Genomic DNA, 27,659 nt, shown 5'->3' on the forward strand with positions numbered 1-27,659 from the left:
GGGACGTATACTTATAGGCAATTTATGTTATATTATGTTAGATGAATTTTGGCCTATGCCCAGCTGTGGGCGTCATACGGCTGATGATGATGATGATGATGAATTTTGCTTCCTTCGATGTGGCCATTTTAACCCCCCAGAGGTAAATTCATCGCGTGATGAACTAAGTACCTACGCGTCACCGAGTTTTCTGTTAGATCAACTTGATAGATAGTGAGCCATATCGACATTTATACAGGGTGTTAGTGACATTTGCTGTCAGAACATTCATGAAAATTTTTATGTTTCCTTTTTAATTATTTTCTGTTCCATACTTTTGCGACGAAAAATTCCACTTGATATCATCTCAATAATGGTCTGAATCATCCCGCTCACTATTCGTTACGATGTCACTAACACCCTGTATAAGGGTCGAGCGAATTGTGAGAAAACCCCACAATCCCGAGAAATGCAATTTCGGTGGTATGTGACCTAGCCTGTATTGGGCTGGTTTTCTCTCAGCGGAAAGGACAGACTGGCAGTCGCTTCTGTAAAAAACCGGATCTGTCAAATCTACATGTTAGGTAAGCGGACCCTGTGAAAAACGGGATAATGCTAGGGGGATGATGATTTTTTTATTTAGAAAATATGTATATACATACAACTTAAATAATTAATGATACATTACAATTTTTAATTAGACTGCTATAGAACGCCAAGTGTATACAGGTGTTAGTGACGTCGTAATTAATACTAAAGGGATGATTCAGACCATGATTCTGAGTTAATATCAAGTGGGATTTTCCGTCTCTTTCCGTCCCTGAAAGTTTTCGTTACTTTATTTATTTATTTATTTATTCAATTCACAATATAAGCTTACAGCTAACGCCAAAGCACTTATATGTTAGTCAAAAAGGATGCATTAAATTTTACATTTTACATTAACATAGGTAGGTACTTATTACATTTACATTTTACATTTTAATACTGCTTTCGATCCTTAATTTATCATTAAGGAACAAGACAGTAAATTTCCGAAACACAGATGCACTATTAGTTACGATGTCAATAACACCCTTATATAAGTACATATTACAGTATAGTTGTACTGTGTTCATGAAAATAAATGATCTATCTATCTACATATACATACATAGGCTCACGCCGATTTCCTGTTGGGGTAGGTAGTGACCATGGAAATCCTACTTACCACGATCATGACACAGCACTTGCTTCCTGCATTCTCATCTTAACTCGATAAGGAGTTACGAAGAGAATAAAGAGAGATATACTATCGCCTAGTCTAGAATTTCTATAAGATCATGAATTATGATCAAAGGAATACTCTAGACTCTGCCAATATATTTCCACTCGCTTATCCACAGCGGTATATTTTCAACATAAGAATTGAATTTTTACATCGAGAAAAGTGCGATTTATCTTTAGTACTGCATCGAGGCAGTGTAGAGTTAAACTAGTCGCTCTTGTCGTTTTCCCAGACAAACATATCGCAACAATTCACGCCCGTTATCCCTGTCTGGGTAGGCAGACAAAGCCATAACTCCTAAAATGGATCACGGAGAACCATTGATACATACGTAGTCGGTCCCAAAGTTCTGTCATATATGAAAATAGTGATAAAATAAAAAGTACCAATAAGTTTATAAAAATTTATATATCAATTTAAAGTACGTATATTATCAGCCTTTCATCACTCAATCATCCTTCAATCACTTTGTGATCCCTAGTTTGGTTAGGATATTGCTGGCTGATCACCTGATTGTCCAGAAGTAAGATGATCCATGCTGCGAAAGGCACGTTAAGCCTTTGGTCCCGGTTACTACTTACTGTACGTAGTCATTACTTGAGTCACGGCAGGGGCCTTTGGCGGCTCAATAATATCCCTGACACCAGGGTTGATTAGGTAAGTCATCCATCTCACAACCCACACGATAGAAGAAACCTTTCATCAGCTCTCTAGCGTTATCCTATTTCCACAGGGTCTGCTTATTAAGCTTAAGCTGAAGATTAGCATTCTGTTCTTTTGTCCGTATAATGAATACTACTTAACTGCTCCCATACTACGATGGCATTAACTACTTGGCCGGTCAAATGGGGAGCGCTGAAGGCTCTCACCCGGTACAACGTTAAAGACAACAGGCCTGAGGGTGCTCACTTGGGCGCGAACCTCGGTTAAGGGCGTCGTCTGAAAGGAAAAATATTTGAAAGAATCAATCGAACCTAGTGGGTCGATAGCGATAAGCGCTGATTGAGGGAAATCGTCGACCACGCCGGCGGGGTCGGTATCGAGGTCCAATATACGCTATCTATTGTCGCCGAGCTAGGGTGCCAACACACTTAAATAAGTTCGAGGAGATATTTTGATAACATAGGTATTTAGTGTGAAAGAAAGAAAGAAAGAAACATTTATTATTTAGCTCTATGTGTGCTGTTCAAACAGTTCTGCTTATAGTTGGCAAATAACAATGTTGAAATCGTTTCCAGACGAATAAACAACAAAATTGTTTTCTTGATGAGCTGTCAATTAATGTTTGTATACGACTCAGTTGACAAGTATTTTAAGCCTATTCAATGTTTATTCTGTTTACCTAAAGTTAGAATTATTCGCAGAAGTTACGACGTAACTTAACATAGCATCACGCGTGTATCCCCGAAGGGGTAGGCAGAGGTATAAAGTATAGTACTGCGGCACGATGGATGGTGAGGATGGTATCCCGACTTGCCGGCAGAGTAGGGGAATAATTGGTGATAATGATGACAACATAACGTATTAAATTCAGCAGGAATATACAGGCTGTTAGTGACATCGTAACGAATACTAAGAGGGATGATTCAGACCATGTTTCTGAGTTAATATCAAGTGGAATTTTCCGTCGCAAAATTCATGATTTGTTTTTTTGTATTTTTTTAATTATTTCCAATTCTATACTTTTGCGATCAAAAATTCCACTTGATGTCAACTCAGAATAATGAGCTAAATCAGCCCTCTCGGTATTCGTTACGATGTCACTTACACCCCGTACCAGTACTACGGGTAGCCATACAAGTAGGTATGGGTGTTAGTAACATCGTAACGAATACTGAGGGGGATGAGTCAGACCATGATTCGGAGCTGATATCAAGTGACTTTTGCGACGGAAAATTCCACCTGATATTAACCCAGAATCATGATCTGAATCATCCCTCAAAGTTTTCGTTACGTCACTAACACCCAGTATATAGTTTATTAATAACACTTTACAAACAAATCCAGAAGTAGAGAGCTCGGCTAGAGCTAAACAGTATAATATATTTATGTTGTTCTTATGAAGGTCGGGGATGCAATGAGTCAGTGTAAAATGAAAGGAAATGAGGAATGGAATGAGAATTTCGCAATTTAAAATGATTGACGGTCAGAACGAAAGGCCAGTTTGTGCAGAGTTTGTACTCTTTTTCTATTTAAATTTGTCCAATCTTTTTCTCTCGTGTGGTTTCCCCACGTCGCGGCCGAAGCCTCTTTCTCATGTGTGCGTTATGAGAGCAATAACTGACCTCAACAACCTTGGTGTCTCCGTTAGTATTGAGCCGCCAAAGGTCCCTGACATGGGTCATGCAACGACTGCATACTTAAAGTTAATAGCAGCGGAAACCGACTGTTTACCATGCCCTCCGAAGCACGGATCGTCTTACTTTCGAACAATCGGGTAATCAGCCTGGCTGGGGCCTTTGGTGACTCAATAATAACCAGGGTTGATGAGGTTGGTAATTCACCTTATAACCCACACTATAGAAGAAGCCTGCAATGTCCGAACCAAAAGGGACCACGATGTAAGTTTGGTGATAAGTCCCCGACGGGTTTCGAACCCGGGACCTCCGGAACGTGAGCCCAATGTTCAAACGCTGAACCAATGAGGTCGTTTTGATGTTACGTGCTTTATCATATTATTTTTTTTGCAGTTGGCGTCTTGCGGTTGTGATATCGTACTAGTCAGTCGGACTTTGGAGAAATTAAAAGCGACGGCGGAAGAAATTGGTAAGTTTATTTTATTCACTTAAGCATATCATCATCAGCCGTATGACGCCCACTGCTGGGCATAGGCCTCCCCCAAGGATCTCCACGACGATCGGTCCTGCGCTGCCCGCATCCAGCGGATTCCCGCGACCTTCACCAGATCGTCGGTCCACCTTGTAGCGGGCCTACCCACTGAGCGTCGTCCGACACGTGGTCGCCACTCCAGAACCTTTCCGCCCCATCGGGCATCGCACTTAAGCATATAAAGAATAATATTATATGCGAGCCGCAGTAGCCCAGTTGGTAGAACGCTTGACTTTGAGGTCGCAGGTTCGAGTCTAGAACAAATCTAAACCAATGATAGCCGAATTTGTTTTCGAATCCGTGTTTGAATCATAAGTGATTATCACGTGCTCAGCGCTGAAGGAAAACGTCGTGAGGAAACCCACTTTCTCGAGAAATGTATTTTTGGAGGTAATGTGACCTAACCTGTATTGGGCTGGTTTTCCTTTCGCGGGTTGGAAGGTCAGAGAAGCAGTCGCTTCTGTAAAAAACCGGACCCGTCAAATCTTCAGGTTAGATAAGTGGACCCTGTGAAAAACGGGATAATGCTATATTTTGATGATGGTATAAAGAATAATACTACCTGTTCTGATCTGATGGTTCTGACTCAAGTCTAAAAGGCCGTGTTCTGTTTAGGCATACATATACGCATACCATACACCTCTGCCTACCCTTTCGGGGATACGGGCATGATGTTATGTTACATTATACCTAAAATTTTATAATTATTTGAACAGAAAAGGACTACAAAGTGTCAACGAAGGTCATCCAAGCAGACTTCAGTGAAGGAGACGTCATCTACGAGAAGATTGGCAAGGAGATCGCAGATTTGGAGATCGGTACCCTGGTCAACAATGTTGGCGTCTCCTACTCCTATCCCGAGTACTTCCTTGATATCCCTGATTGGTGAGTTTTCTATTTTTATTATCTTATTACATAATCATAAGCTAAGTCGAAGATGTAGGTATACGAATCACTAGGCTTAAGTGGAGATGGGCAGGACACTTGGCAAGACGGGAAGACAACAGATGGACTAAGGCTGTTACTGAATGGTGGCCAAGGGATAGCATGCGATATCGAGGCAGACCACCAGCCCGGTGGTCGGATGACATTATGAGGTACGCCGGAAAGTAATGGATGAGACTTGCACAGGACTGGAAAGGATGCCGTGAAAAAGAGGAGACCTATACCCAGCAGTGAGTGAATACAGGCTGAGTAGATAGATAACATGAGCTCAGGATTAATATCCCAATCGGGTTATAGTCTTCCCTGTCGGGGAGCGCCGCTTCAAACCCCGATACCGGACTTGCGCCAATGAATTATTAATTTACCTCAAGTGCAGTTTCACAAACGCAGTTGGCTCGACCGTTATAGACGGCGATACGGCTCACCACCAATCACGTTGCTGTAGCAAAAAGCTCGGTGAGGTGTGGGTAGTATATCATCTTACGATGCATGTACCTCTGATTCATCATCATCAATTTAAGAGCCACGCTCTTGTCGGTGTAGCATTATCCATTCCAGTCTCATCATCACCAGCCCATTAACGTCCCCACTGCTGGGGCACGGGCCTTCCCTATGGATGGATAGAGAGATCGGGCCTTAAACCACCACGCGGGCCCAGTGCGGATTGGTGGTTATTAACGACTGCTAATGCAGCCGGGACCAACAGCTTAACGTGCCTTCCGAAGCACGGAGGAACTCGAGATGAAAACTTTTTTTTATTTTTTTGTGGTCACCCATCCTATGACCGGCCTCTGCGAAAGTTGATTAACTTCAACAATCGCAGACCGAGCTCATTTACCGCTGCGCCACCGAGCTCCTCAAATCTACCATTCCAGTCTATCAAAGGAGACGACGTTAACCTTTCCTTAATCTGTTCCATGCAACCAATTCAATTCAATTCTCAATTCTCAACCTCTGACTACCACATTGGAATATAGTCGTGAGCTTTTTTTTATTTTATAATGGCGGGCGGTCCACCTGAATTTTGGTCTAACACTATCCACGTAATGTTCAGCAAATTCCAATTCGTTCTTTATTTGTTTTTAACAGAATTCTGATCATAGTTTTTACTCAACTTAGGATTCCTAACACGAATACATTGTGAATTCTATAGTAGTGGTTCTCTCTTAGGCCTGAAAGTGAATATTAATGTCAGCCGTTTCATATTTACACAGCGCACTCGCAAAATATACTCGTGGAATACCAAATAACTGAGTGCGTAACGTTTTCAATGGCGCCCGAAGAACGTAATACCTGATGACCTGATTACTCTAGCCGTAGAGGCAGCCAATCAGCTCGCGACGACAAACACTTCAGAACCCTGATACCGACTCCGTCGGCGTGGTCGACAATTTCCCTCAGTCATCTGTCATCGCTCTCGTCTGCCTAGGCTCGATTACTTCTTTCAAATATCCTCTCAGACCACGCCCTTACCCGAGATTCGCACCCAGTTAGGCACCAGCATTTAATGCCGTTTGCGGCAAATTTACAATAAAGTCACGTTAGAAAAAAATTACATTTTCAAGTAGAGTCAGTAGTGTATGTAATATTGGAGTAGCATTTCATTTCATTTCAGTTCATTTCATTTCCTTTCCGGTTTTTTACAGAAGCTACCACTTCTCAACTCGGTTACCACGTAAATAATTATTGTTATAACGTTGATATTTTCTGGTTCCCCGTTTTTAACCCAACACATTACCCTACATCATAATCAAATTATTCGCATCTCATTCCCAAATAAGATTAGAATCATAAACATGGACTTGATAAAATCACTCACGACGTCAATAAAGAGTTACTGTTCGCTAACTTACTTTTCGAAACTCATTTACTTCATAATTATTACATTAGCAAGAGCAATATATTACATTTACAATTTATACATAAAGGAAATGTCTCACCCGTCTTTGCAGAAGTTTGTAGCATAATAGAGTGTTTGACTGGGTCAAAGATAAATGATAAAATACTAATCCAGATGTAGAAAACCTCAATTTTATTTTTGTTTTATTTTCGCATTTTAAATGTAAGTAAGTTAAATAAAATGAGTACGACGTTTAACCGCTTTTATTCATGTCGTCACGAGACAGTAAAAAAAATAAATATAAACAGCCTATAATATAGGTATTATATACGTCGTACACCTATATATACGTTTATGTTGTGTTATGTGATTGCTACAGAAACATTTTGTGTAATTAATCCTGAAGGTTATAAATAAAAACCCTTAAGCTCGAAAGACATTACCATCGTGACTTTAATGTAAAAGTCATGTCAAAATAAAACATTTTCTCATTTTATGGGTATCTGCCTGTGTTGCTATTGTGTTGTTAGGCATAGAGCTTTGGAAAGTTGGAACAACTCTTGATTCTCACTTGGGGTCGCAGGCCTCCCCTCAATCGATCGGAGGGGGCTGCTCCACTGCGGGTTGGCGGACGTTTTACTGTTAATAGCCCGGACCAACGGCTCAACGTGCCCGAAGTGTCAAAGCACGGAAAAAATCACAACACAACACCATCAAATTAAAAAAATATATATACAAAATATAAAAAAGTCGTAAAAATGAAATGAAATGAAATATTTTATTTCGGATATTTATCCATATTTTGTTAGTAACAGAATATTATACCTAAGTTAGTAAAAATTATAATTCACATTGGATGTCACATGCTTGTACATCCAATGAGTGAGGATGGGACTGTCCATACGTTGTGAGACCACCAGGAGACTGTTGCTGCTGCCCCGCACTCGCTCCCAACGAGAAGCCACACGCTTGCGTAGATCAGCCTGGAATCCATCAGTGCTCCAAGAGGCGAACATCCCATCCAAAAAATATCTCATTTGAGTAAATTATCAAGTAGCCTTTTACTGAACACCAGTTTGGGATATAACTTTTTCCTAATCTGTTTCATTCTGAACGACGACGAGTGATCTTTCTTCTGGCGTCCTAAACAATAAATGTTTCTTTCTTCCTTTCTTTCTTTCTTTCGTTCTTTCTTTCTTTCTTTCGTTCTTTCTTTCTATCCAGGGTACCTATGCCTAATAAGACCACATCAAAGCTCATATATAAAGCAATATTTCAATTTGTCATTTTGCGGATAGGATATAATATATTTTATAATAACTGCGGAATGTCAACCAACAAATATAAAAATAGTGCTGTTTTGGATGCATTCCTTCAATATGGCCTTTTTGAACCACTCTCATCAAAAACTTAATACAAGCTCGCGGGTTTTGATGGTATCATGAAATGAAATGAAATATATTTATTGTAGATCATAGGTACAGTACAGGCGTTCATGTCAATTATAAGTTGTTCCATCCAGCTATATCCCGCCATATAGGCATACAATATTAGGTCTTATAAATCTAAAGTCATTACTTTAAAAATGACCAAATATCACTTAACAACCAGTAGGGCAGAGCAGAATAATGAAGTTCCTTTGTAAAACCTCGACTGCTAAACCAGACACTGTCTTCAAATCACGTTTCATACGTGTCAAATAACTTGCACAATGCGCGATCGCGAGGCACGAAAACCAATCTCAACCTATCCTCAATCTTCGGGCTAATATCTCCTAGACCAGAGATGGTGAAATTGAACTCAACCACACCGCGCTCGGAAACGATTTCCAAAGGCACCAGGTGTCGTAGGTACCTACGCCATATGATATAAGTGGCGGCGAATTGAAATATTATTCGGAACTACCTCAGGTTTATGGAGCGAGAATTATTTGCGAGGCGTCCGGTGCTTCGTGTAAATCGGTGGGAATAGAATTTTTTGACGCGCTACTTACTTGGAGTTTTATTGCTTGACTGAGGACGCGATTTGGTAATATTCAAGCACAAAATAATATATTTCGTGCTGCTGATTTGAAGAGGCACGTATATTAGACTTTTTTACTTATAGAATGTTATTTTTCTCACTTCGAGAAACTCACCAATGATTGTCGAATTTGTTTTCGAATTCGTGTTTGGATCATGAATGATTATCACGTGTTCAGCGGTGAAGGAACCATGAAGAAATAGGTAAATAATATGGATAATAATTGGTTATATTTGGTTTTATAAAATAAAAATATAAGGAGCGGGAAAATGAAACGGCGTCGTTCTTGTTACTATTTTTCTTTATATTGTTTTTCTTTTGTTTTATGTCAAAAAAGGTTACATCCCGTTTTCGCTAGATGGCGCTTGTCTCTGACATGCATCGAGAGGAAACCCACATTCCCAAGAAATGCATTTTCGGAGGTATGTGATTATAATAAACGTTTCTTTCTTTCTTTCTGATCTAACCTGTATTGGGCTGGTTTTCCCTCCGCGCGTTGGAAGATCGCTTCTGTAAAAACCGGACCTGTTAACACGTTGCCAGTCCAGTGCCCCCAACGTGGGGGCACCACAAAATATGATGGCAAGTCCGTGCCCCCACGTGTGGGTCACGGGGTTCATATAACTTCGAACTACGTTTTCGGGCTTGGACTTAGGAGTACGTTTATGTAATTTACTGGACTTATCAGCAAAGGATGAAGTCATAGGATGAAAAAAAAACAATCCACATTTTGTTTTTCGTGCGGGAAATATGAATTATTTTCCACTGAGTAAGACAAAAACGTTATTTTATTAAAAAAATATATTTATTTATATCAAAATTCCGCGACTTTATAATTTGTCTTCAATATCTTCATTTTCATACAACAGTTTCAATATCTGATATGATGCTTTCAGCGTCCCTATCTTCCAGAATCCTCTGGATATCCCTATCCGGTAAAATAGACATTTTATGCGCAAAAGTGAACGTACTATATCGTAATCAAAACAACAACTGTTTCGAGTCTCAGATAAGTGTGGGAATTATAATAATTGTTGAACTACTCGCAAAGTAAAATAAAAAATTTACTCCCAAGTCCGTGGGGTCACATTATTTCCTCCTCATAAGTCCGTGCCCCCACATGTGGGTCACGGGAAAAACTGCTGAAAACTGAAAGGAAAAATGATTTTTCGGAAATGAAACTTCTTATACGTTGTAGTTACATATAATAACATACGAATTCGACATTATCTAAGTTGGACTTACCGGGTCGAAAAAAAACTTTGTATGGGGACTGTGAACGTGTTAAATCTCCAGGTTAGGTAAGCGGACCCTGTGAAAAACGGGATACTGCTAGGGAGATGATGTTCTTTTTTTATCATCTCTGGTGTTAGATAAAATTGATGCGCCAAAGATACTTATTGTCAAAAATAACCCTATAAATCAACCGTCGATTGTTTCAAGGCTCAGTAAATGCGAATTCTATATTGAATTGGCCCAGTTCTCTTGAGTTACGGGCAATGGCGTGACCCTCTCAAGAATTAATATAATCACTGCCTCAGACATTACCGCTAATGGGCATGTTAATGATCCCCGCTAATAGTTGAAGAGATATCAGGATAGGCATCTGGTGTGTGGCCAGTTAGTGGTGTTGGAAGGTCTTAGTTGAAATACTTCAGGGGGTTAGGAAAGCTGCAAACGACTATGACATTCGACAGTGATAAAAATGTATGGACTTGTCATGTCACCTTATGCAATTCCCGTAATTCAAATTCAAATATATCGAGGGTTGAAAGGCAAATGGGTTTAAGCGACATTTTGGGCGAAATTGACTTATATATATATTCGGAATCAGCGATTTTTTCCGCGTCGACTGATCTTGGTTTCAGATCAATCGAAGCTACTTTTTGGCGCTTCAGCCAATTAGCACTTTGGGTACATTTTTAAAAACCCGTGTTTTAACCGACAAAAAAATGCACAAAATTTTGGGCGGGTGGCATATCAGTCGTATTCCGGGATATGAGTCGGTCACATAAGCTGTTATGTCTTTTCATTTTCATGATTCGAAGTCTGTTAAAGCGTTTTCCCTGACAGTGTTTTGTTATAGATAAGTCGGTTAAATCATTTGTCCTTAGACGAAACGAAAATAGATGTGGCGCTTAAATCTTTTTGCTAATCCAGATTTTATAAATATTGTCGCTTCAACCGTTTTGCCTTCGACAGTTTAAAAGTAAAATTGGCACTTGAACTGTTTTGCCTTTACCGAAAATATTCATAGAATTTGACTTCAGCTATTTATGCTACATTTTTTTAAATTTTTTGTCGTATAAAACAACTATCATTTTCTTTTGAAAGGACTTAAAACGTTTTTCCAAAACAAAAAAGAAATAATGTTAACATTTCAGTCATCGCAATTTTGTATGAAACCTTGTGCCCGCATCACTTCAACATATCAAAATAAGTATGGGCAGGTCCTGGTTGGGCGGTTCACACAGCTAAAAATTACGTTTGGGAAGACCGGGAGTGTGCGTGTCATCATGTCACCCAAGCCGTATCCGTTGATGGTGACTTCTATTTGTGTCTATCCCAAGTCGTTGTTGTGGTAGACTTTGACGTGGCTAGCGGAACCGAACATTGAATTGAAGATCTGGTCACATGGCATACAATCAAGCTGGCCAGCCGAGTTTACCGTGTAATTGTAGGAAGGTTTCCGTTGAGTTTTCCGTATTTGGCGTCTTGGACTAAGATCTTCGAGGACTATATCACGCGCTATTCCAGGTTCAGACACACTCATCCCAACTATCAGTTGGCATGTTGAAAGCCACATGGTTGCGCTTGAGTACGTCTTTGTACCGCAGGTATTGTCCACCTTGTTTACAGTTCCTTCTTGACACCTCGAAATAGAAAACCTTTCTGTCATCCATTCGCATGACGTGACCGCACCATCGTAGGTGATGTTTTATGATCAGAGCTTCTATTCCGAATATGCCAGAACGACGTAATACTTCTGTTATTGGAAAACCATCTTGCCGCTTTATGCGTAGGATGGACCTTAGACATTTAAAGTGTTACGTATCAAGTACGCCGCTGAGACTTTGTACACTAATATTTTAAGTTTTCCAAAGGCTGCCACCGCACCTGTTATCCGGGCTGGCAACTCCGATGACTTTGGAGTCATTTCATATTTGAGAACCCAAATATTTTAATTTTGAAAATTCCTCCAGCTCAGCGCCCTTTAAAGCAACATTAGAAGAAGCTACATCCCCGGAGCATCCTCTGGATGGTTATTTTAAAAGGGTTTTGCACAAAACTATAAATATTCTGGTGTGTGACTTAATTGAATCGGCCATTCCTCGGCAAGTTTGGTTAACTGACGCATAGATGTGAGACGTGAGAGATCAAAAATGATCTTATTCATTTTAGCCTTAATTTCAATTAAGCTATAAATAACAATTCCACAGAGCATCCCACTTATGCGTGATACAGAAGCGATATATAAAGAAAATAGAGTAGGAACCATGGCTCCATGTGTTATGACATAGCCTTGTTTCGCGCCGTAGGTAACGACGAATAGCTCTGAAAAGTTACTTCTAAATCAAACTGTCGTCATCATGTTGTCATGATATTGTCGTATCAGGATAAGTCATAACTTTTCAGGACAATCTGTTTTCTTTAGAGCAATCCACAAGCCGCGTGAAGCCTCACGCAGCACATAACAACGGCCGATGTTGTTCAAGCCTTTTGGCCTGAATCTGTTTAATAACAAAACCGTACCCCCATATCAGGATAAGTCATAACTTTTCAGGACAATCTGTTTTCTTTAGAGCAATCCACAAGCCGCGTGAAGCCTCACGCAGCACATAACAACGGCCGATGTTGTTCAAGCCTTTTGGCCTGAATCTGTTTAATAACAAAACCGTACCCCCATATCTCTGTCCGGGCAAAATCATCATTGGGTTTCCGGAAATACCTTTTCTGCATCACGGGATAGAATAACGTTAAGGCTAAAATTTAATATCGATCGCCATCGACTCGCAAAGAGGAAGAAGGCTAAAATCATTCCAGCAGCTGACTCCCATATCTTCAGGATGAGTTTGTATAATCAGTTATTAATGTGTAGGCATATTTTACAGTTCAGATGGTATTTTTGATGTGTTGGTATTCGTCATCTTAGCGCGGTAAGAAGTTCTTCAAAGGTCGGGGGTGCCGCTAGATCTTAAGCGAAACCCCCGACCTTGTTGTAACAAACTCGACCGATATGTTGTAACAAACAAGTCACTGGTATTAATATTGGGATTTAAGACATCGTTAAAAGTGTCCAAAGCGCTGCTAATAAGTCTTTCTGATCAGTGAGGCGTTGGGTCTTTTCCTTGTTGTAGATTGAAACTCTCTTCAAAGTTTGTGGCCGAAAACAGTCTTGAAGCTGTCGAAAATCTACCGGAACTGGATTGATAGGAATCAGCATAGAGCTGAATTTCACAAGCTTATTCCACCTGGCATTTGTTTTTGAGACATATGGTGACAGAAAAGCCCGCCTGTAGTTCCCCACGAGCTGATTTTCTCGTTAGAACCATCGCACCAATCTTAGTTTTGCGGTCTGGTTTACCAACCAATAACTTCGGTAGAACAGAGCACAGCTATAAAAATGCTCGGCAAAGGACCATCGGCCATCTATTTATTATTATTATCATCTATATTATCTCATCGACAGATGTGTCTGCTGCGATGACCGACGTATCTCGGCTTTAAAAGCATGATCGAGTTCTGTTATTGTTTGTCAACTTCGACGGTATCTTATAGCCAGCTCGAAGTGGAGGTCTTAGGCGCAAATGTAACAGAAATTTTGATCAAACAAGTCGCTGATCTATCCACCCCTGGCCGCCTCTTAATATGAGAGCAATCAGTACTTCTTTGCAGTCTGTCCTAGTACCGCGTACCATCTAGTAGGAGCCAGTGCTTGGAACTTGTATCCAGCCACGTGGTCTTAAGTTTTTCAGTAAATCGGAAACAGGTTGTGATAGTGAGATTAAACTCAGCACAGAGTATAAGCATATTAAGACTTTTTCAAAACTATTTATTTCTTTTATTGCCCGAATTCAGTTGGTGACAGTCATCTGTCATCCGCCATCATACGCGGTTTACCATATACTTAAAAAGTCGAATTAAGCATGTGTAACAATCTTTATGATTATATTCTAGATCCTGTTTCTTAATGAAGTCGATTTACTCATTATATCCGCCGTGATTTTTCCTAATATTGTAAGGTACAAATATCTGTAAATGCCTTGCCCGACTAAAATCTCTCCCAGGAAAAACGGCTTAAGGACCGACTTTATTTCCGATCTTACTAATATTTGGATTTCATACAATTGAAATTAGTAGCGGATGGTCACTTAAGATATTTTCCTTCCCTGTCATATAACCTTTTATGGAGGTTAAGCTGATTTGCCTCTAGTCTTCTTTTTTTAAGAAGTCGTTTACCTCATTTAGCTTTAGTCAAACTAATAAGTGAGAGGTCTCTTAAAGCATTTTGCTTTTAGCCAATATTTGGCTCTAGTGGATATCAACCGTTTTTCCTTCAACTGTAATTTAGTTCAATTGAGGCATTTTGTATTAAGCGACTTCTAAAATCTATAACTGATGTGTTTTTCGAACCAAATAAATACAGAATTGTGCAACGTTTAATTTAAAATAATTCTTAGCATTTTGAACACTTTTGATTCAGTAGTTTTTTTTATATGAATTTTTTTCGAAAAAATAAAACTTTAAATGGCTCTCCTGTAAAGTTCACAAAATGTCGCTTAAACCCATTTGCCTTTCAACCCTCGATATGTATATTTATTCGGATGGTCAACATAAATAAATTCACGCCTATTTCCCACCGGGGTAAGCAGAGACTATAGAATTCCATTTGCTTCGATCCTGACACACTTCACAAAAAACTTTTTCGGATGGTCAAAATTAAAAAAAATCACAAATTCAAGAATATTTATTCTCCAAAATTGTCTTACATAGCTAGCGCTTTTTGAACGTCAAAAATGAAATTACATATTACGTAACTAGCTGTAAAACTACTACCAAATTGGAAGCTGTATCGCTGAGCGGAAGACGAGGCCAGAAAACCTCCCAGCACAGGGGCCCTACTCCTACTGTTTCAAGTTTTCCTTTCTTTTTTATGTCCAGTTTAATAACATAATTACACTTTGAATCGTATTTTTTTACATAACGAACGTCTCATCCGCCTAATACTACTGCAGTTTCTTAAAACCTGTATGGTTGGGGAAAAGAAGCTGCAAGACAAACCTCGGCACAGGGCCCTAGACGTGATAAATCAAATCAAATCAATTTATTTGCGAGAACACTCACATTACACACACACACACACACTTACACATAACACACACATTACACACATTTTTATCACTGTCAGTCGACTGTCAATCGTTTGCATGTCAATCCCATACGTTTTTATCACTGTCACTGTCAATTTGTCATAATCGTTTGCTACTTGGCTAAGGCCACTGTTGTTTTATGCCATTATTATAACCGACACATAACAATAACATAGCATCACGCCTGTAACCCTTAAGGGGGTAGGGAGAGAAAAAGGCTATCACGGAATTCCAAGTTTTCATAGATGTTATTCGCATTCTACATTACTTATATAAACTCACGCCTATTTCCCTCCGGGTTAATCAGAGACTATGGAATTCCATTTGCTTCCTCTGCCAGCCCTACAACCAGCCTTCGCTTTATATAGGGTGTTAGTGACATTGTAACGAAAACTGAGGGATGATTCAGACGATGATTCTGAGTTGATATCAAGTGGATTTTTCCCGTCGCAAATGTATGAAACTGAAAATACTTAATTATAAAGAACACTCAAATTTTGGAAAATATCAATTGACATTTTCCATTGCAAAAGTGCAGAATTGAAAATAATTAAAAAAATAACACATAATGTCATGAATTCTGCGATGGAAAAGTCCACTGCATATTAATTCAGCATCATGGTCTCAATCATCCCCCTCAGTATTCGTTACGATACGATACTGTATACATTCTAGTATCCCAAAACACAGAATATTCTCGTGCACAAATTTATTTTAAACACGTTTAAGTAAGTGCAGCTGTGAGCATTAGCTTCATTACAAAAATAAATGGAAAAACAAGTGTAGCTGTTTTTCTTCTCTGTCCGTCTAATGACACAAACTTTCTAAGAACGTTTCTAAGAAAAATCCCGTTTAAGAAGGAAATTAAATGAAGAGAACAAAGTTGTTTCCTAGATTTTTAAAAAGAAATGCGTCTCTATTTGGATCTATTTTCTGAATTGCCACTGTGGTCCTGTGGGCCATCGGTTCCCTCAATCAGCGCTCATCGCTATCGACCCGCTAGGGTCGATTAATCCTTTCAATATTCTTCCTCTCAGACGACGCCCTGAGCCGAGGTTCGCGCCCAACTGGGCACCCTCAGGCCAGTTGTCTTAAACGTTGTACCGGGTGAGAGCCTTCAGCGCTCCCCATTTGTCCGGCCAAGTAGTTAATGCCATCTGCGGCGAATCTACAATAAGTCACGTCAAAAAAAAAAAGTGGGCCATCGAGTCTGTGGAGCACCTGTTTAAACTCCAATACGGGGCACCAATGAGTTATTAATTTATCTTAAGTGCAGTTTTCACTTACGCAGTTAATCCTACTCCATTGTAGACGGTGATACGACTCACCACCTATCACGTTGGTTTAAACGGCGATACGACTCATCAAATCAAATCAAATATACTTTACTGCGCAGAACTACATTTCAACAATCAGACATAACACATGAATATAGTACAATTTGGGCGACTCATCACTTTGGTTTAACAGAAAGTCGGTGAGGTGTGGGTAGTTAGTTCATCTTGCGATGGATGTATTTTTTTTTATTGTAAGTACACAATAAAACAGACAAGAAAACAGACAGCACAGGTAAGCTTATCTCTAAACAAAGATCTCTTCCAGCTGACCTACGTAACGAAATAGATATTCAACTTATAATATTATATAGACAGACATACATACTCATACAAATTATGTAGAAATTAAATTAATACTTATGTACCTCTGACTACCCCAATTGGGATACAGTAGTGAGCTTATGTTAAGTTGAAGTTAAAGCCTCGGAACTCTCGATGGACGAGACTTGCACTCGTTTTTCCTGTATCTTTACTGAAATTCTGGAGATCCGGGTTCGATTCCCGATGGGGACATTGTCGAAATCACTTTGTGAGACTGTCCTTTGTTTGATAAGGACTTTTCAGGCTTGAATCAGCTGACTGTCCGAAAAAGTAAGATGATTCCGTGCTTCGGAGGGCACGTTAAGCTGTTGATCCTGGCTATTAGCCGTAAAAACACCTCCACCAACCCGCATTGGAGCAGCGTGGTGGAGTATGCTCCATACCCCCTCCGGTTGATTGAGGGAAGGCCTGTGCCCAGCAGTGGGACGTATATAGGCTGTTTATGTTATGTTACTGAAATTAAAAAAAAAATGTTTTAAGTTTCCGCGGTTATTATCATAATTAAAACACATAATAACGGGTTCTTACCGCGTTTAAAATAGGGATATGAGACTCCCGATATTTCGACACTGTTGCAAGTGCCTCGGGAGTCTCATATCCCTATTTTAAACGCGGTAAGAACCCGTTATTATGTGTTTCATCTCTTTCATCAACAGGGAGAAGTTCATGAAGAACATCATCAACACAAATATGGTGTCGGTGACCCGTATGACCGGCCTGGTGTTACCCGGGATGGTGAAGAGAGAGAAGGGTGTCGTCATCAACATTGGATCCGCCTCCTCCATCATCCCGAGCCCGCTGCTTGCTGTGTATGCTGCTTCTAAGGTAAGCCTGTAGACATTGGTGTCGATTTGGGCAACCACCAATTTAATAAGGATGTTTCTTTTCTATTTTTTTTTGGGTGATACTTTAGTTGTTAGTGACATCGTAACGAATACTAAGGGGAAAGGTTCAGACCATGATTCTGAGTTGATATCAAGTGGAATTTTCCGTCGCAAAATTTACGATTTTTAATTCTATACTTTTGCGGTGGAAATTGCCACTTGATAATAACTCAGAATAATGAGCCGAATCATCCCTCTCAGTATTCGTTACGATGTCACTTACACCCCGTGCAAGTACATACAGTAGCCATACAAGTAGGTATGGTGTTAGTGACATCGTAACGAATACCGAGGGGGATGATTCAGACCATGATTCTGACTTGATATCAAGTGGAATTTCCTGTTGGATAATTCATGAAAGTTTTGTGTTTTTAAAATTATTTTCCGTTCCATACTTTTGCGACGGAAAATTCCACTTGATATCAACTCAGAATCATGGTCTGAATCATCCCTCAAAGTTTTCGTTACGATGTCATTAACACGCTGTATAACGATTCTCAAACAAAAGGAAGACGTCTGAGCGTAACTATTTCTTTCGCAGGCCTACGTCGACAAGCTGACAGAGGCACTGGAACAAGAATACAGCAAGAAAGGCATAATTGTTCAATGCATCCTCCCAGGATTCGTTTGCTCCAACATGTCAGGCATCCGACGAAGCTCCTTCTTCGCTCCCACCGCCAAAGCCTTCGTGAAATCCGCCATAGGCTTAGTAGGCACAGTCTCTAAGACCACCGGATACTTCCCCCACGCGATCTTCACAACTGCCATCAACACCATCCACGATGTGACAGGGTCCTTCGGTGTCTGGCTGGTCACACGGTCAATGGAAAACAGCCGCGCCAAAGTGCTGAAAAAGTACAAGAAACAATAAGTCAATTTTTTGCTGTTTTTTAAGACGCTCCAGCGGGCTTAGCACTGTAAGCGCGCGACTCTTTCTCGCCTCGACATACGTCACTCTGTTTTAAGTTTACGCGGTTATTATCATAATTAAAACACATAATAACGGGTTCTTACCGCGTTTAAATGGGGATATGAGACTCCCGATATTTCGACACTGTTGCAAGTGCCATGATCACGGGATGACTGATGAGATTGGAGTGGAGTGGGTAGATCCATAATTTTCTACGGGCAGACATATCTGTCTACCCTCTTTCTTTGCCGCTTGTTTATGTTTTTGATATCGGAATGTTCGGAACCATCTGAACTCGCACCAAACTCACTACGACAAACCGCACTCACTGTGTCCTCACGTTTAATTATGGATCTACCTACTCCACTCCAATCTCATCAGTCATCCCGTGATCATGGCACTTGCAACAGTGTCGAAATATCGGGAGTCTCATATCCCCATTTAAACGCGGTAAGAACCCGTTAGTATGTGTTTTAATTATACGTCACTCTCACAGTACTGCACAGAAAGAGACAGACGATCTTTGTCGCGGCGAGAAAGAGTCGCGTGCTTACGATGCTAGGCCCGCTGGTTGTCGCTTGGTTGGCGATGCTTTTTGATTGGACAGGTATTACATGAGCATTAACAGTTGTACAATAGAACCTTGTCGCTTTATATAATGTGGGACTTTCCAGGCTTCGTTCCTCAAAAAACAATATAGATGGCGCTGTACAGATATTTCTTCGTTTAACCTTCTAACATTGATAACAGACATATGCATATTGAGGAGCTCGGTGGCGCAGCGGTAAACGCGTTCGGTCTGCGATTGTTGAAGTAAAGCAACTTTCGCAAAGGCCGGTCATAGGATGGGTGACCACAAAAAAAAAAGTTTTCATCTCGAGCTCCTCCCTGCTTCGGAAGGCACGTTAAGCCGTTGGTCCCGGCTGCATTAGCAGTCGTTAATAACCATCAATCCGCACTGGGCCCGCGTGATGGTTTAAGGCCCGATCTCCCTATCCATCCATAGGGAAGGCCCGTGCCCCAGCAGAGGGGACGTTAATGGGCTGATGATGATGATGATATGCATATTATGCATCTTTTGTCTTTGTTTTTGGGTAATGATGGCCCTTTTTATTACACCCAGGCACAACTACGTCTTCCATCCATTATTATTCTGATCGAAAGATAAGCAATATAGGTAGCAACATACTTCTATACGTAATGTGATCTAAATATGAAGCAACAATTATTGTTATACATGCTTCTGCCATTACATTGTATTTTGGAATAATTATGTACCCGAGTAATGAGAAAATAGGTAAAAACACGTTAAAGCAACTGATTCGAAACTGACTCATTGCGTTGCTTTTCAGTTGCTACTGCAATGAGGGCTTCTCTATGTCTACCAACAGGCATAGTTGAGCAAATTGGTAAAGAATATTATACATTTATTTACAATTGACAACATTTAAAATTTTTAAGCCGTGGTTTTTTTGTGCTATTTCGAAAGTACTTGTTTAAATAGAAGACACGTATTTTTTCGTTTCAAGATTTTTCCACTAGAAGTTACAAAAAATATTTTTTGAAAATTGGATTCTGCCATTGATAGAATGAAAGCAGTATACTGTAATGTACCTTTGCATGCGTATTTAAAACAAGTCGCAAACAAAGTGTCATGTTATGTATGACATTTACTTTTTTTATAATTTTTATGTAAAGGTCTGAACTTATTATGCCTTCCTCTTCTGACCTCGTGGATTTTTCAATATATTTCTATTATTACTGAATTAAAAAATCTGAAAAAATGTGTTTTGTGTAAATCATAGAAATATCTCGAAATGGTTTTCGATTTAAGGCACCTTAGTAAAAATGAAATGTTGTCAATTAACAATTCACAATTTTATTATAATAATACAATTTGTCACATAATCAGAAACATACGTAACTTCGTCACGTCCAACTACGCGTTTAAGTGTTCTGATTCTGACCTGGTCCAAACGAACCCAAAATTAATTATTAGTTATTAGTTTATTAGTTCTAATTGGTAAATAGTTAGAATACTTTATTGAGCACAATGGACACAAAATACAGAGACAAGGACAACATATACACATAAGCATATGGTATAATTATGTAGCATGAAAAATGCTGCACCGACAAGAGCGTGGCTCTTAAATTGATGATTATACAGAAAAGCACAATAGGCGGCCTTATTGCTCGTGCAGCGATTTCTTCCAGGCAACCTTTGAGTAGAAGAAAATTATATATACTTGGCCATTATAAAAAAAACCTATACAACGCCATCTATATTGTTTTTGGTGTACGTAGCCTGGAGTCCCTCATTTGACATTTAGTGAGATATTAGATTCGAGTGGCTGCAAGTTGTCTTTGATTACTTGTGGCTCTGCCCACCCCATTAGGGATTACGGGCGTGAGTTTATGTATGTATGTAGATTCGATTTGTGAAAGAAGTTAATGCGACATGGTATTACAAGGTTAATTTCCGCCACCACGTTACTCTTTCTTTCTTCCTCTTTTAATTCGATTCAAAAGACTACAAACAGAAAACACATTTGTTTAACATTTCCCTTTATTTTATGGCTCATGACGTTTGTGATAAAATTGTTTAACTAATGTTTAGTTTTCGTAAGAATTCAAAGGTTTTCACTAACAAATTATGAAGACGAATATAAGTAAATTATTCAGTTCTACACAGCTTGATCAAACCAATTAAGTCTCTAAAAGTAATTAAATACTATAATACCTAAGACACGTGATATTAACACGCCTTATTAAAGCTTTTAGTGGAACATAATACCACGTCTTAGATTCACAAAGTGTTTTAGATCAAGTGAGTCTTTTGAGTGACGTAAGTGGCTTCGTTTTAAGAAGTGGCTTAAGCGGCAAGTGGCTTAAGCCGATGGCTTAAACTGGGAGTGGCTTGAACATCAAAACTAACGTTGTCACGGGCTTATATCGCATGCATTACACCAAAGAGCCTTGTATAACTGCATTTAAAAGGTTTCGTTTAAAGTTTTTAGTGTCTATCGTAAGTTTTATTTGCCTTCGAACGATGTTTTAATCTTCTTTTTTCCTTTATTTATGATTTTAACGTCATAGTTTCAGACACATATCCTTGTTGATATATTGCATTACTTACTGATTATAATGATTATCACTTTTAATTTGGTCAGAGATCGTCAACGGTAGTTAATAACTCCACGCGCGGACAGGCGCGCCAAAGTGCTGAAAAAGTACAATTTTTTTATCGAATGTTGGTTCGGTGCATTTATGTCTATTCATTTATGATTCTCTTTCCTGATCAAACCACATCTAATCATTTTCATACGCAAAATGATCTAAGTATATTTAAATTATCTGGCTTCTAAAATATGAATAAAATAATCTTATTACTTCGAAGGTATTCAAAACTTACGATAGACCCCAACAGCCGAGTAGAACCATTTGAAAATAACATTCTGTTACTATAATTAATGTTGAAAACATATAATATTCCTTTTTAAATACTCATAATATTCAACTACAAAGTATTTACAAATTATAATACAATTATGGTTTTACTCCAACGATTATTACCGACTTCAATAACAATTAAAACCTAAGCTTATAATAACAATAACATAACCGTGTAAAAAAACAGTCTGAATGTAACAAAAATATACTGTAAATTGTTATTTTCAACCCGTATTTGGGTGTGTTTACAAAAAGGTATTTGTATTTAGGAGTACCTATACAGTCAATAAAATTAATCGATATTTTTATATTTGATCCTGATTATATTTGTCATTTGAATGATTAAAATTTAACGTCCTGTCGCGTCATCGTTTTTCCCTTCTGCATGGGCGAAATATCGCGCGTGATGCGACAAAGAATACGCGTTTTGACCAATAGAGACATAGAATGCTGTTTTTATGTCTTAACCAGATTTAACCTTGACTTATAGACTTATAATTTTGACGGATTTTATGATTTTAAACATCTAACTTATTACTCAATTTTAAACATTGGTCATTGGTTACAACAATAATTATAACAGAAAGGACGCTTCTGTAAAAAAGCGGACCTGTCAAATTTTCAGGTTAGGTAAGTGGACTCTGTAAAAAAACGGGATAATACTAGGGGATGATGATGGTCTAACAGAAAGTTCGATGAGGCGTGGGTACTTAGTTCGTCTTGCGATGGTTGTACCTACCTCTAACTACCCCATTTGGGATTTAGTCGTGAGCTTACTGTTGTTATGTAGTAAATTTAAATACTTTCCAATGCCAATGTGGATGCATCCATCCCTTGTACAATTTTACATATTTGAATAAAAACAGTCAAGTAACTATATAAAAACAGTCAAATAACTATATCAAATAACTATAATTTTTTATGTATTTTTCTGTGATTAAGCCAAAAATATGCCATAGAGAATAGTCGGCTGTGCACCAGCCAGCATTTAGAGTTTAATTCTGTTACCTAATGTCTCGTTTGTGACCTGATCAAATACAAATGGTTTAGTAGATAAAGGACTGACCCAATAAACCTGCATTAGTTTTTGTGGTCTTTCCTAAAATGCCCTATTCGTACAATGCTTTATTCGTAGAATACCCTACTGTTACGTCTGTGAAGGATTAGATCTTTTGCTAATGTAAAAATACATAAAATAACATGCTATATACATCCATTTACTGGACAAAGGTCTCCACCAATCGACCGGAGGGAATTTGGAGCATATTCCACCATGCTACCTCAGTGCGGGTTAGTGGAAGTATTTGGACTCGTAACCCGGGAGCAACGGCTTGGCACAGAATCATCTCACTTTTTCGGACAATCTGCATTCTCACTAAGTCTTCTTCTTATCGTGTGGGTTATGAGGTGGTTTACCAACCTCATCAACCCTAGTGTCAGGTTATTGAGACGCCTTCCGAAGCACGCATCATCTTACTGTCGGACAATCTAGTGATCAGCCTGTCTCACCAAACTAGGGATCACAAAGTGATTTTTGTGATATGTCCCCACCGGGATTCGAACCCGGGGCCTCCGGATCAGCTCAATCACTGGACCGCATAGGCCGTCTGACAAGTGATTTCAACAAAGCCCCATCAGGAGCCGAACTCGGACCTACAGATCGTGAGCCCAATGCTCTAACTACTAGACCACAGAGGCTGACAGGACAAAAGTAAAGCTGTATACAATTGCTTAACTTATATTTGATCAGGTCACAAATAAGTATGTAGGATTCCTACTTACCTTAAATAGTAAGGGGATTGTAGTAGAGATAAGTTTGGTTCAATTTAATAAATGGTGAAATTATTTTAATTAGTTTTATTAACCCTGGTGTTGGGGGAGAGAGGCAAAAAAATTAACTTTTTAACACCATTATGTGAAGACTTTAACATTGTACAGTACCTTTTATATGAAATATCATGAGCTGAACCTGACAGAGGGCAGCAGTAACTGTCAGCACTATTCAGAGGCGAAGGACAGGAGTCCTAGTACGGCTTTGAAATAGAACTACTCTGGGCGCCATCCCACTCGCGTCAGACAGAGTACTGCGGGGCGGAAGGCAAGAGGGAAACCACTGCCCTATTTTTCCGTAAAAAAAATAGCATGGAGAATGCTACACCAACAAGAGAGTGGTTCTTAAATAAGTGATGATGATGGTGCCATAAGCTCCACGAAAAATCTTCAGTGAAATGTAATTTAGGCACCCACGTCAGAGTTTTTGTATAACAGATAATTGGGCCGATTTTTCTTCCGATTCTTATGCCCGATTTTGTGACCGACTCATTTCCGAACGTTCCATTTTCCGCCGATAATCGGATCGGTTGGGATGCCCGATTTTATATCTGACGGATTTTTTATAGGACGTGTGCGTTGCACTATTGCGAGCAGTACGGTCACGAGCATTAATATGTATACACTTTCGTACCATGTCACATTAACTTTTTTGACAAAATGAACTGTAAGTCTTACTAAATGTCAAATATGTTAGTGCGACAGAGTCCTAAAGTGGGTACATTATATTGCTCATGACTAAGTACGTTCTATTTTTCTCCTACAAAAAGTCGGTCGCCGAATGTATGCGGTGGCCGGGTAGCCTTACGTAAAAACATATCTAACCCTTAATAATAAGGTTTAAAAGGGGATACAAACATTTCAAGGCATGAATAGTCATGAGCAATATCATGTACCCACTTAAGAACCCTGTCGCACTATCATATTTGACATTTAATAAGACTTACGGTTTATTTTGTCAAAAAAGTTAATGTGACATGGTTTCAAAGTGTATACATATTAGTACTCGTGACTGTACCCCGCACGCCATACCCCGCCGCACACATAATCTACGCACATAATATAAGAATAGAATAACTTTATTCCCAAAACAGTGCAGTACAATAGTAGAGAAAACAAAGATAAGTATACAAATCAAAAATACACTGCCAGGGAAAAGGGACTGACTCAGCATGTTGTTGCGAAGGATAGTAGAAATACCACTCTTAGCAACACTGATATTCTGCCAGTACCTAAGTTACGCTTATAAATACTTTGAACTATCGTGCCAACAAAAAGTGTCGGGATTTACTTACAATAAATAAGAAAAAAAGCATATATAATTATGAAGAAAATATATGCATTAAGGGATTACGAAAAATATGAAAGTATTAGTCAAAGGTAGATAGTATGCCAAGGGGTTAAATTATACATAATAGATACGACATAACATAGCATGACGCCTGTATCTCCGAGGGGTACGCAGAAGTGTAAAATATATGCAACACATCCACTCCTCGCCAGCTATGTTTAAGTCCCATGTGATAAGAGGCGATTGCCATTAACCGGTCACCAATCCTAGAAACCACTTGATAGCAATTACCTATGATCAAAACATGAATTCAAAGTCAAAGTCGAATTCAGTAGTTTAAAGTCACAGTCGGGATTTGAACCAGTGACACAACGGTGTAAACCAAGCGTTCACCTATTTGGGCTATTACGGATTTCCGCCGTGACGCGTCTCGTATGCGAGGCCAGGCGCGCACTACGAGTTTTTCGCCGCGCGGCAGAAAAAAACAGCGGCATAATGTCGCACTGTAATACTGTACCAAACAGTTTTAAATTGTATTGCGCGCACTTGACGGCAGAACCACCGCAGCGGCGCAGTATTACAGTGCGACATTATGCCGCTGCTCTTTTCTGCCGCGCGGCGAAAAACTCGTAGTGCGCGCCTGGCCTAAGTACACCATGAATATGAAGGTACGCACATGGCGAGGCATGCCGTGCAAAAAAGATCTCAAAGGGTTTGGTCTGTCCGCTAGTTAATATTTATTACTTCCACGCATTGACCAAACAACTCTTCTATCGTGTTCTGAGGTGGATTACCAACCCCATTAACCCTGGTGTCAGGGTTACTATTGAGCTGCGAAAGGCCCCATGTAACGACTGCTTACTTACATCAGTAAGTAGTAACCGTGACCAACGGCTTAACGTGCCTTCTGAAGCACGGATCATCTTACTTTCGGACAATCAGGTGATCAGCCTGTAATGTCCTAACCTAACTAGAGATCCCAAACCACTGGACGACAGACGCCGTTACCAAACAAATGTATGGCACGAACGCCTTTCTATAGCCTTTCCACTTCATACAAAAAACCTTGCTTTACACAAACACTACACATTGACGTTATCGTACACGCGCAACTGTGTGTGACGTCTGACGCCCAAACGATTGAAGACTAAAGTAAGACCGAGGGGGTGAGGTAAACCTGGCTCAACCGCTGGTGGGGAGCGGGGAGTTGTCGTTCTATACGTAGTATTATTCCTTAATTAATGGCACCGGATTAAAAAAACGGGCGCGTTTTGCTGCCTTTAATGGTTCACTGGTTAAAGAACAGAAATCATAAAATGTCATGTTGTTTTGAAGGTGAGTTCTTGATAAGTAATAATTTTAATCATTCTGTGTTTCAGGAAAGGAAAATTGGATGCCTGACTGTGAATCATCACGTGATTATCTCATCTTCATCAGAATTTATAAAATATCAATTCAACAATGCTAAATCGAATTTATACACGCGTAAAAAACTATTAAAAAGTCACACACTCCCAATTTCATTTAGCAGGATTTGTTTCTGATTCCCATCTATGCGTTTTCAATTCTAGGTTTTAACTAATTTTGTTGTTAGATTTATTTATTGTATTTGTTTGTCCTTTTATGAACAAAATCAATTGTATTTTTATCAAACCAATGTACAAATTGAAGCTGTATTTATTTATTAAATGAAAACGTGTACAAAGTGTACAAATACTATAGAGTGTTAAGTTTTATAAAGTTTTTACTCTCAAAAGTGATTTTCATTCTCTTTCATTTCCTAAATTAGGAAAAATAAAACCGAATTACAAAGACAAATCTCTCACATCCATCAATCATAAACCTGTCAACTGTCATCTTTCCACCCAATTTTTTCCCGAAAACGATAAGGATATTACAGAAAAAAATTCATGTGAAAATAGCAATGAAACGATGAAATTCGATGAGGACCCGCCGGATACTATGAATCCAAACGTAGGTTGAGATATGGCAAAGGGGAAAGGCAAGGCTGCTATAAACAATGCATGTAGTCTAAGTTTTAATTTGTACCAACTCCTGACCGTTATAGGCTCAATTGTGATACTCCTCCTCCTCTTCCTGGTCGTGTGCCACATCGTGAGTGGGAAATAGACAGCAAATTATGGCGAGTGCCAATGAAACCTGCTACAACATCGATGTACTCCAAATACTACTGATCGCATTCGCCTTCGTCACCTTGCTGATTGTAATGAGCTGGATGTGCAAATACTTTCAAGGAAGCTAAGCTTAACCCCGAAGACGTCGATTTTACTGAAAAAAACATTTGGAATTGAATCGTTACAAAAATGCCAGCGAAATGTGGTCTCACTATAAATTTGAATAACTTGATGGTCGTAGTTGG

The 27,659-nt window shown here is 39.3% G+C and overlaps 1 protein-coding gene across 1 annotated transcript in view; it reads left to right on the forward strand.

The window, feature by feature from the left end:
- LOC126376280 (very-long-chain 3-oxoacyl-CoA reductase) overlaps positions 1-26,753 on the forward strand; it is a 43,696-nt gene extending 16,943 nt beyond the window's left edge. Inside the window, exons 3-7 of the mRNA XM_050023591.1 lie at positions 3,937-4,012; positions 4,792-4,960; positions 17,568-17,736; positions 18,337-18,650; positions 26,659-26,753. Coding sequence (XP_049879548.1) covers positions 3,937-4,012; positions 4,792-4,960; positions 17,568-17,736; positions 18,337-18,650; positions 26,659-26,680 — 750 coding nt within the window. The 3' untranslated portion in view covers positions 26,681-26,753. The remainder of the gene's footprint in view (positions 1-3,936; positions 4,013-4,791; positions 4,961-17,567; positions 17,737-18,336; positions 18,651-26,658) is intronic.
- Positions 26,754-27,659: the final 906 nt, after the last annotated feature.

Source organism: Pectinophora gossypiella, chromosome 20 (genome assembly GCF_024362695.1).
Source record: "Pectinophora gossypiella chromosome 20, ilPecGoss1.1, whole genome shotgun sequence".
Classification (NCBI taxonomy): domain Eukaryota; kingdom Metazoa; phylum Arthropoda; class Insecta; order Lepidoptera; family Gelechiidae; genus Pectinophora; species Pectinophora gossypiella.